Source organism: Xenopus tropicalis, chromosome 7 (assembly GCF_000004195.4).
Source record: "Xenopus tropicalis strain Nigerian chromosome 7, UCB_Xtro_10.0, whole genome shotgun sequence".
Lineage (NCBI taxonomy): Eukaryota > Metazoa > Chordata > Amphibia > Anura > Pipidae > Xenopus > Xenopus tropicalis.
In genome coordinates this window covers 16,237,315-16,256,320 of record NC_030683.2, presented here as the reverse complement: position 1 = coordinate 16,256,320, position 19,006 = coordinate 16,237,315, and the positions used below count along the sequence as shown (strand labels likewise).

Here is a 19,006-nt window from a genome sequence, read left to right as displayed (position 1 = left end):
ACAATCCTGTTGGGTTAAATTAACGTTTTATTGATTTTTTAGTTGACTTAAGATATGGAGATCCAAATTACGGAAGGACTCCTTATCTGGAATACCCTTGGTCCCGAGCATTCTAGATAATGGGTCCTATACCTGTACTGCAAAATGCATTGGGATTTGGCTGAACCCCCAAACGGAATTCATGTTTCCATGCACCCCTAGTTATAACGTGACAGTCAGGCTCTGTTAGCTTCGGCATTGCTGGATGGTGTCTTCGTCAGTCATTTTTGTTCCTTGGCTGCCTCTCTAATTACAGTGAGCAGGACAGGCATGCCCAGTACTCCCTACACATGTCATTCCCGTGACTCCGCAAACCACCTGACAATGAAATCCAGATGAGTATGTTCTTGCTCGGCTGAGGAACCTGTTAAACCAGACTAGGAATGAACCTTCAGCTGAGAACATCTGCTGCTTGTGTGCATTCAGAGATCCCGCGCTCCTCTGCCCAAATGGTACTGGTTGTGCCAGACCCTTCTGCAAAGGAATGGCCATAGAAACTGAGCACTGTGTGGCGCCTTGTGAACCACAGCATTTATCAACAAGGTATATTTATGTGATGATAATGACTTATTATTGGCTTTAGCAAATGCCTCATGGGGTGACGTCCATGATTTAGTCACCTTGTATCAATGGCTATGGGGCAGAAAGTTCAGTTGCCTGATCAAACACACCTCCCTTTGCAACAAGTTGCTTAGAATCTCACACACCCTGTTGTGGTCCAGTTTAGAGCGTTTTGTCTCCACGTCCCGGGCTGTTAATTACTGATAAAAACTACTACTTTCAAAGTGTTGAGGTTTAATAATATTTGTAATATTGCACTATTTTTGTATTGCACTGTTCATTTAGCCATTCCCCCAATGCACTGATCTTGTGTTGCACAGCTCTATGTTGCACTATTCTCCACCGTGTATATATCATTTTTCATTTTATTGTATATTATTATATTGTATTTCTTTATTTTATTGATTTATTTTATTATAGTTATGGATATATCTTGTGTATTGCACCTTTTTGATCCAGGAGGACGATATTTCATCCCACTGTGTACTTGTTTACTTTTATATACTAATATACAATATATTGTTGGGATGACAATAAAGCTCTACTTACTTATTAGATAGAAGTCTAAAGATTTTTCCAGTTTTTCCTGTTTATAGTTTTAATGAAAATGTTGCACGACGCTGCTGCTTAGATGCAATTTCTGCTTTAGCTTTTAGATTCTCTATTTATAGAGGACTTTGATGTCAACTTTAAAAGAAACGTAACTGGGATTTGTGTTGCCGTTTCATCTTGCACAATCTCTTCATTCCCTATAAGGGGGAGAAAATGCAAAAACAGCACTGAGATATTTTTAAAATTAATTTATCATTATTAACATTTATTCCACAGCGCTGTACAATAAATACAAACTTTTAAAGATGTAAGAACCTAATGAAATAATTATAATAATAAATAATAATAATAAATATCGATCATTTGGTTGTCTGCTGGTTTAAAGTATTTGTTGCAGCCTAAAATGTGTGACTTCCAGTATACAGGTATGGGACCTGTTATCCAGAATGCTCAGGACCTGGGGTTTTCCAGATTAGGGATCTTTTCCATAATTTAGATTTCCATAGCTTAAGTCTACTGAAAAACCATTTAAACATGACATTAACCAAACATTGATTCATGCTGCTTAATGACTTTGAATTATTTTATTAAAATGGAGTCTGTGGGAGATGGCCTTCCCATTATTTTGAGCTTTCTGGATAAAGGGTCTCTGAATAAACCCATAAAGGGCTAATTTCTGAATGCAAGTGCAGTGTGCAAAGTGCAATTTCCAAAACATTTTGGCATGTTTTGTGGGCAAAATATTGCATTTTATTAAAATGGAGTCTATGGGAGATGGCCTTCCCATTATTCTGAGCTTTCCGGATAAAGGGTCTCTGAATAATGGGTCTCATACCCATACAGGGCTAATTTCTGAATGCAACTGCAGTGTGCAAAGTGCCATTTCCAATACATTTTGGCATGTTTTGTGCCCAAATTGAACCTTTTTTTTTAAAATGGAGTCTATAGGAGATGGCCTTCCCATTATTCTGAGCTTTCTGGATAATGGGTCCCATACCCATACAGGGCTACAGGGCTAATTTCTGAATGCAAGTGCAATGTGCAAAGTGCAATTTCCAATACATTTTGGCATGTTTTTTTCCCAAAATGTAGCATTTTGCCCAAAATTCAAATTTGGCCCAAATTGCCACAGAACTGTCAGGATGGCATCATTTCTGGCTCCTAACGAGCTCTTAAGATAAATTTGTATAATTAAGTTCCGGGATATTTTGGCTACAATTAATAAAAAAAAGCCATATCAGCAAATAGAAAGTATGCTTTATGTGATTTTTCCATTGCATATCCCCTTTCCTTCCTGATGTAAATTTCTCAGTGACGGATGGTTTGTGCCAGATACCACTATTCCCATTTGGAATTATTAAAAATGTAGTGTGTTAGCAGAAATAAAAAAAAAAAAAAAACAAATTACAGCAATATTAGGTGCAGGGTGGAATACAGGAGCTGCAGGGTGATTGCACCCAGGACCTCACCCCCTAGGGGCCCTCTGGATGCTCACTCTGATGTGAATCCATGACAAAAACTGCACCCAGAGGCACGGGTGCAGGCCGGACCTGGGTGCAAATAGTTAAGTTATTGAATGTCACATTTTTCGGGGAATTTTTGGACATACAAATAAAGAGTTTCATTTAGTTATTATTTCCCTGATGTTTAACCCAAATCAACCAGTCAATAGCTGGCTTTTACTGGTCTAGTTCAGTTAGATGGATGAAATAAAAAATCTGAATGGTTGGTTTAGACTTCCAGGTTTGGGTGACACTAGACTAGTGAACCAGCAGCTGGTTGGCAACCATAACAGAAAGCAACTTTCCATTATGGTGTTCTGGCCCTTTAAGCGGCTGTTGCTGGGAAGTCTGTTCTCTTGCACCCCTTGCCTGTATTTTAATGCACCATTTGAATTTAGAAAGAAAAATCTAATACTGCATTTATTTCAAATTTAAATGGTGTTTTGTCAGAGATCAGTCAGTATCAATCATGTAAATGCAGTTGGCGGCGAGGAGGAGGCACTCAGCGGCGGTGGCGCTCGTCTATATGCAAAGATGTTGTTTAGTGGAAATAGCTGGGAAGAAATTCCTTGCATGCTCAATGTTAAAATAAGCCCGTGCTGACTGAGGATCTGCGCCCGAGACAAACAAGGTCAGTGAGACCTCTGCTGGGGCGGCAGGAAGGGGCAGAATTTTGTTTTCAAGTAAGCTAATACCTGCCTGCCAGCCGAAATATGCCACCTCCGCACAGCAGCAGCCACACTTCTAGCAACAGGTGCCCCTCGGGAATGTGCCCTGGCACAAACAATCTGCCCCACGCCCACGCTATAGCATGTCAGCTTTCATGCTGCTTGGGTGGAAATTTGCACTAAATTTATACTGGAAGGCGCATTATTCATAACAATCTCACCTTTCCTATCAACATGTTTTATTTTAGAGCTGCGCCGCTCTAATTTTATCCCAAAAAGTCGCCATCAAGCGAGGGGTTGAGGTGACTATGTTTGTATTTGGATGTATTTTTAAAGCAATGGCATGGTAGGTGGTTATGGGTACTTAGGAGTAGGAGAAACGTTTCCACCCCTGTACAATCTGGGGCAAAATTGATGGTTTCACCCGAGGCCGAAATGTTCTTGAACTTGAATTTTGTTGCCATGTGTTCTGTTTTGCTAGAAAAATCCCTGCAAGCATCATTGTTATGTGCCCCTTGCTTGCACATCCACCATAGGAGCCCTCCCCAGCCCTCTTTTCCCTGTCTATCTAGAGCAGTGGTTCTCAACCCTCCTAATGCCGTGACCCTTTAATGCAGTTCCTCATGTTGTGGCGACCCCCAACCATAAAATTATTCCTAAGACCATCGGAAATATGTGTTTTCCTATGGTCTTAGGCGACCCCTGTGAAAGGGTTGTTTCACCCCCAAAGGGGTCCCGACCCACAGGTTGAGAACCTCTGATATAGGGAGCTATCTGGGCACCATGTTTGGGAGAAATTGGCCAGCAGGGGGCCTTGTGTTTCCATGAAGAGCAGTTGTAGCACAGTGGAAGGAGCTTTTCTAACAAGAGAGGGCAATGTATCGGTCACTACAGAGCTAAAAACACCTTAACCAATATGTAATTTCCCCTTCCCACTGACTCCAATACATTTTGGTGAGATTTTGCTCTTTTGAGAATTTTTCCACGGTTTTGCAGACTTTTCCATTAAAACAAAATGCAGTTTTGCTCATCACTAGTTAGGAGATGGCAGTAGAGTGGAGGAAATTACCACCATTGCCTGCTTTGGTAATCACCAGAAAGTGCAAGTACTTTTTAGGCGACTGCATGGCCAGGCCAAGTGCACAGGCAGAAGTGTTATGTGCCCAGAGCACCCCCCACCAACACCACCCTAGACACGTGCAACCTCTGAGTACCCCTAGTTCCAGCCCTGGTCACAGTCACTTAGAGCTGTCGTAGGCAGCGCCTCAAATTTACCAAAGAAGCCGCTCCATGTAACTTTAAGAGCCGAATTTCCAGTTTTTAAAACGGAAATTCTCCTCTGCTAGTGCAGGGATCGCAATTGCTCTCTCTACACTAGCGATCAGTGTTGGACTGGCCCACCAGGATACCAGGAAAACTCCCGGTGGGCCCAGGTGTCAGTGGGCCCTCCTGCTCCTGACAATTTGGCCTGTTTCATGGTCATTCCCTATTTCTGAATGGGAAGAAAGAGGAGAAATAGATGGAAGAATAGATGCTAGCATGTAAATAAAAGACTAGGAGAATAAAGAGGTTGGGCGAGGAAAGGAGGAAAAATAGTTTGGAAAGCAGGCCTAGGGTCTAAGGTTTTCTGGTGGGCCCCTGGCTTCCCAGTCCGATGATGCTAGCGATGCAGCCCACCATGGACCCCCTCCAGCGCTGTAGGTTGCATTTCTACGCTAGGGACAGGCACCTGAAAGTGCTTTAGCATGTACTATGTATTGATCTGCCTATGGCTCCTCTTTACTTTCTACTCTTTGCATAAGCTAACAGAACAATAGAAAGGTGGCCATGGTATGCTATCCCTCAATTTAGCCCATGTATGGCTGAATCACCCTGTGTATGGCCCTTTATAGTGTTCCTCTTGGGTTCTGGAGTTGGTCAATACATGGCTTAAACCTCCCACACAATGTGCCATTTAAGCCCTGCACATAGGAAAAAAACAAAAAAGTGTTGTTCCCAGGTACATACATGCAAATATGCAAAAAAAGAATGTTCTGTGCAACCAATAAGCTTCCCTTGATGCTTCAAACATACTTTTGTTTCAGTTAAACTTGAAACTGGGTAGTTATAACAATTATAAACATCCTCAGTTCAAATAGTATGCAATGAGCTATAAGGACTTGGGAAAGTCTGTTGGGCAGAAATACTCATTACTCATAGGCTTGTACATACAGCAACATTCCCCGTGGAACATCCATACAGCAACGGAACGTGATCCAGCAGTGTTTTATTGCCTGATGCTTTAGCAGCTGTTGATCAACTCAAATCCCTCACCGTGAATCATCTTCCCTTTATATGCAGCTTATTAAATGAGCATTTTATTTTGAGCAGGCGATAGCTACAGAGGCTTCAGCACTGATATTTGTTTGGCCAGAGCTCCGGTTTCCCAGCCGGCGGCAGCAGCACCCAGCAGCAAGATTCCATTACACACGTAATAATATTGTACTTTCCTGCTGCGCTGAGGATCTCTGTCAGTTCTGCCGCGGTTGGAAACAATTTACTGCATTATCTTTGAAAATAATGTAATTCAAATATTCGTTAGAAGTTGCAACTTGGACACAATGCACACATGGTGGGGTTGGATCAATAGGTGCATCTGATGGAGCACTGTGGGGTACCTATTGATGCATTCTTCTGAGGGAAACTACGGCCATGTCCAGGGTGGCCTAAGGGTTCCCCAGCATAAACAGGCGCACTTGTGCACAATTCATCAAAATAGCCAGGGTGAATGTAGTAAAACTATCTAGAAAGCATGTTTGGATGCAACTACCAAAACTTGCGTTCATGGTGCGGCCAAGTTTGCATTGTGGATGCTAATGACCCTATAACTCTTTACATGGTCTCATCTGTCCTACAGATCTGCTGAACCACAATGAAACAAGCTCACAAAGGGTGGGTTTGTGCCCTCTAGGCCCCACCGGAGATCATGACATTCAAGGCCAACACTTCCAAAGATATAGTTGATATATAAGAGAGTGAATAAGAATTTTGGCAGCATCTTGGGTTATAAATGATCATATTTTGGAAATATTTCTTAGGTGAAAGTGACATGATTTGATAAGTGACTCTATATGAGCAGTGAAGGACAGGGCAGAATCAAGGATAACCCCAAGGCACCAGGCCTGGGAAGAATTGTAACCTTTCTAGATACCTCCGGAACAATGTGGGCGTTGGATGGGGGAAAGAGAACCAATTCTAGGCCCTACCAGAGATCATGGCATTCAAGGCCAACTCCAAAGATGGAGATAGTTGCAAATGACCCTATAACTTTTTACAAACATGGTCACTGCCTCTGTCCTACAGATCTGCTAAACCACAATGAAACACATTTAAAAAGGGTGGGTCTGGGCCTTTTTGGTCCCACTAGAGATCTTGACATCCAAGGCCAACTCTTCCAAAGATGGAGATAGTTGCAAATGACCCTATAACTCTTTATAAACATGGTCACTGCCTTTGTCCTACAGATCTGCTGAACCACAATGAATCAAACTCACAAAGGGTGGGCCTGTGCCTTCTAGGCCCCACCAATGATCATGACATTCAAGGCCAACTCTTCCAAAGATGGAGATAGTTGCAAATGACCCTATAACTCTTTACAAACATGGTCACTGCCTTCGTCCTACAGATCTGCTGAACATCAATGAAACAAGCTCACAAAGGTTGGGTCTGGGCCTTCTAGATCCCACTAGAGATCATGGCATTCAAGGCTAACTCTTCCAAAGATGGAGATAGTTGCAAATGACCCTGTAACTCTTTGCAAACATGGTCATTGCCTTTGTCCTACAGATCTGCTGAACCACAATGAAACAAACTCATAAAGGGTGGGCCTGTGCCTTCTAGGCCCCACCAGAAATCATGACATCCAAAGCCAACTCTTCCAAAGATGGAGATGGAATGCCATACATTACAGGTGGAAATAAGAAAAGGCTGATGAGAATTAACCTATACTGGTACCTGCTGGCTTGGGCTCACAAGGGCCCAAGGCCAACTCTTCCAAACATGGAGATAGTTGCAAATAACCCTATAACTCTTTATAAACATGGTCACTGCCTTCGTCCTACAGATCTGCTGAACCACAATTAAACAAACTCACAAAGGGTGGGCCTGTGCCTTCTAGGCCCTACCAGAGATCATGGCATTCAAGGCCAACTCTTCCAAAGATGGAGATAGTTGCAAATGACCCTATAACTCTTTACAAACATGGTCACTGCCTTTGTCCTACAGATCTGCTGAACCACAATAATACAAACTCACAAAGGGTGGGCCTGGGCCTTCTAGGTCCCACTGGAGATCATGACATCTAAGGCTAACTCTTCCAAAGATGGAGATAGTTCCAAATGACCCTATAACTCTTTACAAACATGGTCACTGCCTTCGTCCTACAGATTTGCTGAACATCAATGAAACAAGCTCACAAAGGTTGGGTCTGGGCCTTCTAGGCCCCACTAGAGATCATGGCATTCAAGGCCAACTCTTCCACAGATGGAGATAGTTGCAAATGACCCTGTAACTCTTTGCAAACATGGTCACTGCCTTTGTCCTACAGATCTGCTGAACCACAATGAAACAAACTAACGAAGGGTGGGTCTGGGCCTTCTAGGCCCCATGAGAGATCATGACATCCAAAGCCAACCCTTCCAAAGATGGAGATGAAATGCCATACATTACAGGTGGAAATAAGAAAAGGCTGATGAGAATTAACCTATGCTGGTACCTGCTGGCTTGGGCTCACAAAGGGCCCTCTGGTGCTTGGGCAGGCCGGTCCAGCCCTGTATTCACAGAACCACAATGATTTCCCTGTACATTTGGGTGACCTGCTTCCTTACAATTGGAGGAACCTTAGCGAATGCCACTAAGTTTGCTCCAAGTGGGTCAGTAACTTCTAGTTTCTTGTCCAGTCATGGCCCCTGGCGTGAAACCTCATCAAAGTCTTCTGTCTTTTCCATTAGTCACAATGAAAAGTTTTAAAGCTTGGACATTTACATTGGGGAAAACCGAAATCTCGACACATTTTCCAGCAGGCAGTTAAAAGTGGATTTTCTTTTCAAAACCCTACATACGGCACAGAAAATATAATTTATTCTAAATGGATTTTGTAAAGCTTTGGCAGTTAAGCCGCGTGTTTACCCAATTCTACCTTCGCGCCCGGAAAGGAACCTGCAGTCAAAGCAGCCGGTTTGTATTGTATCATGTCAGCAAAAGGAGGAAAATAAATTGGAGTTTTAGAAAAGTGCTTAAAACGTGGGAGTTATCAAAAGAGGACGGCGCACGCTGGGTTTTCTTATGCTCCAGGGCACAGAAATTTGCCATTCGAACGGCAGAAATGTATTGGAATGGCGGCTGAGTGAATTCATAGCGGGACTGCTACTGTGTTATAATTATCTAAAAATATGTAAAATGCTTTAAAAGCTCAGCAGCGGGGCTACGGGAAGTTCTGTACTGAATGTGATATTATCCTCAACGTCAAACAGCATTAATCTTTTGTACCTTTTGTGTGTGTGTATACAGTATATATATATAGTATGCAGAAATGGCGGCACTCACAGGGCTTTCATAAACAGGCAAGAAGACATTTTTCAATGCAAATAGTTTGGTTTATTTATCCAACGTTTCAGTTCCTTACTGGGACCTTCGTCAAGGACACCAAAGCAGTGTAGGCACCCACGTTTATATATATATTTTGGCACCAAAATTAGCATTGCTAGGTGTGTATATATATATATACACACACACACACAGATATGGGATCCCTTATCCAGAAACCCGTTATCCAGAAAGCTCCGAATTACGGAAAGCCTGTCTCCCATAGACTCCATTTTAATCAAATAATTTAGAATTTTAAAACTGATTTCCTTTTTCTCTGTAATAATAAAACAGAAACTTGTACTTGATCCCAACTAAGATATAATTACCCCTTATTGGGGCAGAACAGCCCTATTGGGTTTATTTAATGGTTAAATGATTCCCTTTTCTCTGTAATAATAAAACAGTACCTGTACTTGATCCCAACTAAGATATAATTACCCCTTATTGGGGGCAGAACAGCCCTATTGGGTTTATTTCATGGTTAAATGATTCCCTTTTCTCTGTAATAATAAAACAGTACCTGTACTTGATCCCAACTAAGATATAATTACCCCTTATTGGGGCAGAACAGCCCTATTGGGTTTATTTAATGGTTAAATGATTCCCTTTTCTCTGTAATAATAAAACAGTACCTGTACTTGATCCCAACTAAGATATAATTACCCCTTATTGGGGGCAGAACAGTCCTATTGGGTTTATTTAATGGTTAAATGATTCCCTTTTCTCTGTAATAATAAAACAGTACCTGTACTTGATCCCAACTAAGATAAACTGCTACTGCTCTATAAACTCATACATGGGTCTTTGCCCAGTAACAGCAGAAATCAGGAAGAGGTAGGGTTTAAAACCATGATGACACTAAATTGTGCAAAACTATAAGTTCCATGCAGGATGCTGCCGCTTTGCAGAGCGATTTGACAAAATTAGATAACTGGGCAGCAAACTGGAAAATGAGGTTCAATGTTGATAAGTGCAAAGTTATGCACTTTGGTAGAAATAATATAAACGCAAACTATCTACTGAATGGTAGTGTGTTGGGGGCATCCTTAATGGAGAAGGATCTGGGGGTTTTTGTTGATAACAAGTTGTCTAATGCCAGGCAGTGTCATTCTGTGGCTACTAAAGCAAATAAAGTGCTGTCTTGTATAAAAAAGGGCATTGACTCAAGGGATGAGAACATAATTTTGCCCCTTTATAGGTCCCTGGTAAGGCCTCACCTTGAGTATGCAGTGCAGTTTTGGGCTCCAGTCCTTAAGAAGGATATTAATGAGCTGGAGAGAGTGCAGAGACTGCAACTAAACTGGTAAAGGGGATGGAAGATTTTAACTATGAGGTGAGACTGTCAAGGTTGGGGTTGTTTTCTCTGGAAAAGAGGCGCTTGCGAGGGGACATGATTACTCTGTACAAGTACATTAGAGAGGATTATAGGCAGTTGGGGGATGTTCTTTTTTCCCATAAAAACAATCAGCGCACCAGAGGCCACCCCTTTAGATTAGAGGAAAGGAGCTTCCATTTGAAGCAGCGTAGGTGGTTTTTCACGGTGAGGGCAGTGAGGTTATGGAATGCCCTTCCTAGTGATGGGGTAATGGCAGATTCTGTTAATGCCTTTAAGAGGGGCCTGGATGAGTTCTTGATCAATCAGAATATCCAAGGCTATTGTGATACTAATATCTACAGTTAGTACTAGTGGTTGTATATATAGTGTATGTATGTGAGTGTATAGATTGGTAGGTGTGGGTTAGGTGTGCTGGGTTTACTTGGATGGGTTGAACTTGATGGACACTGGTCTTTTTTCAACCCTATGTAACTATGTAACTAACTATGTAACTATAGGGGCAGATTAACCCTATGGGTCCCTACAATTAGATAAACCAATAACCAATACTCGTTCGGCTAAATTCAGGCTGAAGGCACATGTTGGATCTTGACCACCAAAGCCTTCTCAGGGAAAACCAACGCTATGAAAACATAGATGTGGAAATAATCCCTGCCTGTGCCTGAGGGGGAAAGATTTGACTTTTCTATAAAAAAGTAACTTTCGATTTTTTTTTTAAAAAGTTGGTTTACCTTTAAGTTAACTTTTATTATGTTACAGTTTGGCCAGTTCTTAGCAACTTTTAAATGGCTCTTGATTTTTTATTTCTTATAGTTTTTAAATGATTTGCCTTTTTCTTCTGACTCAAAAGCACAAATCTGGAGGAATATTTTCGATTATATTGGCCTTAATGGTTTAGTCCTCAGGTTCTTTCTGGATTCTGCGCTGGCTGAGCCCAACCTCTAGCTGCTGTGTTTAATGGCCCATGTGCAGTAGAAAACACCTATACGTTTAAATGTCATTTGCCTACAGTATGAGCACAAGACTTTACATATTATTCTCTGTTTACTAAGCCCTGGGCAATAACAAATAGACTAAACTGCTAATAAAGCTCACATGTATGGGGCGCTGCCTCTGTAATAGTGCAATTAGCTTCCCACAGGCGATTGCTATGGCCCCATATTCATAATTTCCCTCACTAGCACAAAGTAACGTACCTATGCCCTTCTGTATTGTCAACAAAGCCGTCACCGTGTGAAGGCATCTAACCAAAAGGACCTCCTGTAGAAGACTTGATGGAAACATTTCCATAGTCATTTATGTATTTTCCTGACCATACCCGGCTGGGTTCTTTATATAACCAAATATTTGCTCTAGCTCTGCTACTTAACCGGCTGCATAGTCTCAGCATTTGCTTTCTCAGGTGGTTCCTCGGATGAATCGGCTAATCAGCTGCCCTCATTTGCAATCCTAACTCATTCACGTTGGCGAGTGCTATTTAGATCCAATGAATGCACGAGTGTGATGCTGATAGAGTTCTCGTTTGTGCAAGTGTGCCGTGGCGCTTGTAATGAAGTCTGTCGGGGAAATGAAGTGCATTGGAACAGCTGATGTGTTAACATAAAGGATCTTCAGAAAGCGAGACACTTTGGGGGCTGATAAGCAGAATCACTAGCAGGGAAGGGCTATAGTGGTTATTGGCTTGGTTTTTTGGAAGGTTTTCCATGGGTTGCCCTTAAGGGCAGCAGGATAGTGTTGGGTAAACCTTTATGCCTTCTAGCTGTTGTGGCTTGGTGTAGTTGAGTCATATTAACCCTATAACAGGAATGATCCTTCAAAGTTGTCCACCGCAGCTTCCTATCTTTTGTTCTTGCTAGGCAATTTTGTGTCAGCGGCACGGTACATGCTCAGTAAGCTTGGGCTGCTCTTGAGCAGCTAAGCTTAGGGGGTCAGGGGAATTCATTAGCACATTAGCATAAAGGAATAAACATACAGGGTAGCAGTTCTAGCCTAATTCTTTCACCATTTCCCATACATACATATTATTTTCCTAAGACCTTCCATGTTCTTCTCTTGATATACCATCAGCTATACCTTGTAGAATGTATAACAATTTGTCAATTTTTCATTCAATTTTTTCATTCAATTTTTGTTTTTCAAAACAATCAGAATCTCACCTCACTTAATTGAAGATCTGTCGTTAATTGGATATGTTGAGGGACATTATTGGTTCTTGCTTAAGGGGCCTCAAGCAAGTTGTCCATTGAATATCATACATAATATTCCATGGACAATTTTTCAGATTTATAGAACTTTTCGTAATGTCCACAATATCTTCGTTAAAATACCATGACTTAACCATCGTGGTTTTCCTTAACCATTTGGGAATTCATTTATGCTTCAGTATCGTAATGTTTTGGCCAGGTTGGAGCTGCAGAGTGCCATTGAGCCCTATGGGAGACTTTCCTTGGGCCGGGTTGGAGCTGCAGAGTGCCATTGAGCCCTATGGGAGACTTTCCTTGGGCCGGGTTGGAGCTGCAGAGTGCCATTGAGCCCTATGGGAGACTTTCCTTGGGCCGGGTTGGAGCTGCAGAGTGCCATTGAGCCCTATGGGAGACTTTCCTTGGGCCGGGTTGGAGCTGCAGAGTGCCATTGAGCCCTATGGGAGACTTTCCTTGGGCCGGGTTGGAGCTGCAGAGTGCCATTGAGCCCTATGGGAGACTTTCCTTGGGCCGGGTTGGAGCTGCAGAGTGCCATTGAGCCCTATGGGAGACTTTCCTTGGGCCGGGTTGGAGCTGCAGAGTGCCATTGAGCCCTATGGGAGACTTTCCTTGGGCCGGGTTGGAGCTGCAGAGTGCCATTGAGCCCTATGGGAGACTTTCCTTGGGCCGGGTTGGAGCTGCAGAGTGCCATTGAGCCCTATGGGAGACTTTCCTTGGGCCGGGTTGGAGCTGCAGAGTGCCATTGAGCCCTATGGGAGACTTTCCTTGGGCCGGGTTGGAGCTGCAGAGTGCCATTGAGCCCTATGGGAGACTTTCCTTGGGCCGGGTTGGAGCTGCAGAGTGCCATTGAGCCCTATGGGAGACTTTCCTTGGGCCGGGTTGGAGCTGCAGAGTGCTATTGAGCCCTATGGGAGGCTTTCCTTGGGCCGGGTTGGAGCTGCAGAGTGCCATTGAGCCCTATGGGAGGCTTCCCAAATCATACATTGAAGTTTCAAAGCCAGAAAGGTCTTTGTGCCGTTTACGGTTCGGTTTGTGATTTTCGGATCACAACCACAATATTTTCGTACGATCCAGAAAAGAATTTGTGACATTTTCGCATGTCAGAAATTTTCGTGGTTACTCATAATATTTTCCAATCGTGCTTCGTGGGTTTTATGAATGGGCCCCAAGTGTCTGGAGATGGCAATGTAGAATTGTGCAGAGAAGAAAATACATTAATAATACATACACGGCTGTCCCAGCACAGGACTTACAGCAGCAGATTTAACCTTCACCCAGGAAATCTATTCAGCTGGGGCATCTATTCCTACTAACTACCTCCTCGCTCAGCCAGAGAGCTACAGATAGAGCCCCTACCTGAGCGTATTCTAAACCCTGTTTCTAAATATACTGTATATATTCGCTGCAAACTTACCCTTTAACACTAACGCCTTCTTAACTGATCCAAACAAAAACAGTTTGGGGATCAAAGGATGTTGTGACTGATGGAAAGTACAGTTAAGCGCTACATCCGTATATGCACCAACGGGTGGGCACCTTATGGGTAACACAGCCGGCCGGGGAAGCTTTAGGAACGAGGCTGTGGAATTCTTAGAAATGAGCAGTAGCTGTAGTTAATAATCCTGCGGGAGTATTTATACCATAAAATGTTTGTAGAAAGATGATATAATTCCGGCTGCGCCATTCGGAACATTAATAAACATGATCACAAAATCAAATTCAGAGTTGATGAAACATTTGAGCATCCGCGCTTGTTGTTCCTTACGGCAGCCAATGAAATTAATTACAAAGTTAGAGAATGAAGCGCTGATAGGGCTCTTGGGTGCTAGACTCATATCCTAGTGTTTTCCAAAGGGTCTAAAACCTGAAATTTATATCAGTGTTTGTGTCACTGTTTGCAGCTGGGTTGTATCACTTTTAGAGATGTAACGGTACCACTAACACGGACACCTAAAATTCCCCTTACACTTAGCATCCAGTATTGCAGCTGGTGTAATATGTGGTGCTGAGAAGAAGAACTGTGTTGGGTGTTGGAGGTTCTTAAGTACACAACAGGTTATTTACTTTGACCCGGATGCAAGTGTAAGGGTGAAGACACATGGAGCTACTAGTAGCAGCTTGTCGTGGCTACTAAAACAGAAAATGCTGATCATTTACTGATAATTGTCTCTACGTGAGTTTTAGCAGAGGCAATTCTCAATATTGGGGGGATTTTTGGGGGTTTAGTAGCCTTGAAAAAGTAGCTGCTACTAGTAGCCCAGTGTGTCTTCACCCTAAGAGCACTATTGGGTGCCAAAGCACACCCCTTAGTGCTCACTTGTGTCCTGGGTCTAGATGTGCTCTGCTGCTAGAGCCAGATTGGAAATCTGGGTCTTCTTGATCCACATGGACTTCGCTGAGGCCTTTTTTACCCCAAGCTCTAAGAACCATATTCTGCTTTGGATACACTCATATGGGTCACACAGAGTCACCCATATTATTGATGCAGCTTCTCTCAGACTTTTATGTTATGAACAGCCCCCTAAGTTTGCTCATAGCCTGTACAGAGAGATACCATAAAACTATGGAACATAGGGATTCCCCTGTACTAAGCACAATTCAGCAGGAACAGCCCCCTAAGTTTGCTCATAGTCTGTACAGAGAGATACCATAAAACTATGGCACATAGGGATTCCCTTGTACTAAGCACAATCCAGCAGGAACAGCCCCCTAAGTTTGCTCATAGCCTGTACAGAGTGATACCATAAAGCTATAGCAGCATAGGGATTCCCCTGTACTAAGCACAATTCAGCAGGAACAGCCCCCTAAGTTTGCTCATAGCCTGTACAGAGAGATACCATAAAGCTATGGCAGCATAGGGATTCCCTTGTACTAAGCACAATCCAGCAGGAACAGCCCCCTAAGTTTGCTCATAGCCTGTACAGAGAGATACCATAAAGCTATGGCAGCATAGGGATTCCCCTGTACTAAGCACAATTCAGCAGGAACAGCCCCCTAAGTTTGCTCATAGTCTGTACAGAGAGATACCATAAAACTATGGCACATAGGGATTCCCCTGTACTAAGGACAATTCAGCAGGAACAGCCCCCTACGTTTGCTCATAGCCTGTACAGAGAGATACCATAAAGCAATGCCAGCATATAAATGACTCTATACTAAGCACAATTCTGCAGTGCAATTTGGGCTGATAAATGCATTTTCCTCTGATTTGTCACTGAGTTGCAAAATCAAGTGATATAGTATGCATTAATATTTCCTTGGCATTTATGATCCTAGTACTTGTAATCTATCATTAGAACAAGTGACCTTCAATGCCAGAGAACAATAATTCAGACAAGCGGCCTTGAATTGTTCTCTTATTAGTTCGATAAAAGTAAAATTGCTGTCTCCGTGCTACAAAATATATTATATTTAACCTTAGCCTTCACTCGCCAGATGCCTGACTGTCAGAGCCCTGGGAAATGCTGTCAAAGCTACAGGCAAAACGGAAAAAACTGGGAAAGAAATGTACACAAATGAAATATTGCCAATGGCTTTGACGTTATTGGTAACATTATTGCTATTGAATGCAGTCGTTTTTTATCCCTTTTGGGCCTTTGGTTCTGATTACTGAAACAGCTTTGCAGAAGGCAGTTCTCCAGGTCTGTGAGTCGGCTGCCTTCTGCTACATTGTAGACAACAACAAGAGCCCCTCTGCGCTCACCCATTATCAATATATATAGGACATTAAACTGCTAAGAAATGCCCTCCCCTTTAAACAAAACAGGGATTGTTTGTCCATACATTGCAATATACTTCAAGCTGGCCAACTGCGTCACAGTCATCCCTTCTGGCCAGTCCTACACTCACTTATGCGATTCATTAAGAATTCTACTGCTTCAATATACATTTAGCAAAGGGACTGAGTTTACCTGCAACTTACTTGCTTTCAAGGTTAAACCCCCATATGGTTGCCCTTTTATTGGCTCCATTGGGATCACCTGACTGTAGCTGGGAAGGGTGGGAGCTACAACATGGAGCTGGCCACTGCTCCTGTATAAACAATAGCAAAAAGAGGAAAGTTGTGCTCAACCACTACATTTTAAACCATTAGGCGGGGGTGCAATGAGGTTGTGACCACAAAATACATATAGACAACAACAAGAGATCCTCTGCACTCACTCATTATCAATATATATAGGGGACATTGAGACATTCTGTGCATTAAGCTACTATGTATGGACAAACAATCCCTGTTTTGTTTAAAGGGGAGGGTATTGCTTGGTAGCTTAATGCACAGAATGGCTTAATGCCCTATATATATTGATAATGGGGGAGTGCAGAGGATCTCTTGTTGTTGTCTATATGTATTTTGTGGTCACAACCTCATTCTGCACCTGAAGAAGGGGTCACCCCCGAAAGCTTGTGCTGTTTGTCCATTTCTGCAAATAAATGATTTAAAGGCATTGCCGACACACTGGAGTGCTTCTTCCCCTTTGCAAAGATACGCTTAGCAACCTTAGCATGTATGGCCACCTTAATCCAATCTGGATCTATTATACAGTAATCAGTTATCCAGAAAGCTTTGAAATACAGCAATTCTAAGTTTAGAAACATGCTAATTGATTGATATACTTTTTTTTGTGTTTCTGTAATAATAATATAATTACCTGTACTTGATAATAACTAAGCCAAGTTGATGTGAGCATCTTAATATTTGTTTTGCATTTATTGGCCAGATTATTGTTTGGGGTTTCACAACTGTAAAAAGTGAACAGACAGTTGAGACCCAAACAGGCCTTAGAAAAACCGAACTGTTCGGGTCAAAACTGAAACCTACTTGTATTGTATTTATCCCATGTACTGACCCCCCTTCCTATATTCACATACCTGATACTAGTTGGAGGGGTTCAACTTGATGGACTTTGGTCTTTTTTCAACCCACCTTAACTATGTAACTATGTAATGGACTGCTGACAATTTCCTAATAAAACACAAAACATATTAGGGAGATCTTCCTTTATTGCCTACAGGGCGCAAAGTCCCTATATCTGTATCACGAGTGCCAGTGCCAGGGGTATCATACATGCGGCCATATACTGTAGTGTATATTAAATAAATACTGCACAAAGGATATTTATGGGCCATTAGCCATTTCCCTTACATTGCCTCCTATGTAGCCTTCCCTCTGCACAATGGCCAAATACACGTAAAGCATCTCTTGTTCTTCAGATAAATAGAATGGAAGATTTGCCTGCATAATAAAATAGCTTTCAAGCAGAGATGTGTTTTATAGATATTTATGGTTTGAGTAATAGATGATAAATACAGTATGCAGATCGGCCAAGCATTAGCTGGATTCAGTTCAAGGGTACAATGAAATGTAGAAGTCGTTCTGTCCTCAGTATAATATGAAATATCTGTTGCCACTGGGTGACATATGAAACACACTGCACCCATTATATTCAGCTGTCAGACTTGTCTGCAAATTCCCATGATTAATAACTGGCATTAATATAGTTCATTATGCCAGCGGCACCCTGCCACCCTCTGCAGTGTCAGTACTGTTACAGCCCTACAGGCAGTGTATGCCCGGCTAATGCAGGCTGCCATTGTCCCAAAAATAGCCCCCATTTTCTTATTAATATTCTGTTTTCTTTTGCACTTCTTATTAAATCTGGACAAATATAAACACACATAATGGTTATAACATTTTAAAAATCTTTAATACAACAGATTTATGTATGCATAGGAAAAGATTATTATAGTGATGGCACAGGAAAGGCACAGTAGATAGGGAAATATACAGTATGGGGATGGCACAGGCATGGCATTTATAACTGATGGCATTGGCACAACAAGAATGGCACTTAGAGTACATAGGGAAAGGATACAGTATGGGGATGGCACAGGCATGGCATTTATAATTGATGGCATTGGCACAAGAGGAATGACACTTACAGTACATAGGGAAAGGATACAGTATAGGGATGGCACAGGCATGGCATTTATAATTGATGGCATTGGCACAAGAGGAATGACACTTACAGTACATAGGGAAAGGATACAGTATAGGGATGGCACAGGCATGGCATTTATAATTGATGGCATTGGCACAAGAGGAATGACACTTACAGTACATAGGGAAAAGATACAGTATAGGGATGGCACAGGCATGGCATTTATAATTGATGGCATTGGCACAAGAGGAATGACACTTACAGTACATAGGGAAAAGATACAGTATAGGGATGGCACAGGCATGGCATTTATAATTGATGGCATTGGCACAAGAGGAATGACACTTACAGTACATAGGGAAAAGATACAGTATAGGGATGGCACAGGCATGGCATTTATAATTGATGGCATTGGCACAAGAGGAATGACACTTACAGTACATAGAGAAAGGATACAGTATAGGGATGGCACAGGCATGGCATTTATAATTGATGGCATTGGCACAAGAGGAATGACACTTACAGTACATAGGGAAAGGATACAGTATAGGGATGGCACAGGCATGGCATTTATAATTGATGG

At 42.3% G+C, this 19,006-nt stretch overlaps 1 protein-coding gene across 3 annotated transcripts in view; it reads left to right on the top strand.

Annotated features, from left to right (window-relative positions):
- The first annotated feature begins 405 nt into the window (after window positions 1–405).
- fam13c (family with sequence similarity 13 member C) overlaps window positions 406–19,006 on the top strand; it is a 112,709-nt gene continuing 94,108 nt past the window's right edge. For all 3 annotated transcript variants that reach the window (XM_031906359.1, XM_031906358.1, XM_031906357.1), the window contains exon 1: window positions 406–582. In XM_031906359.1, coding sequence (XP_031762219.1) covers window positions 524–582 — 59 coding nt within the window. In that variant the 5' untranslated portion in view covers window positions 406–523. The remainder of the gene's footprint in view (window positions 583–19,006) is intronic.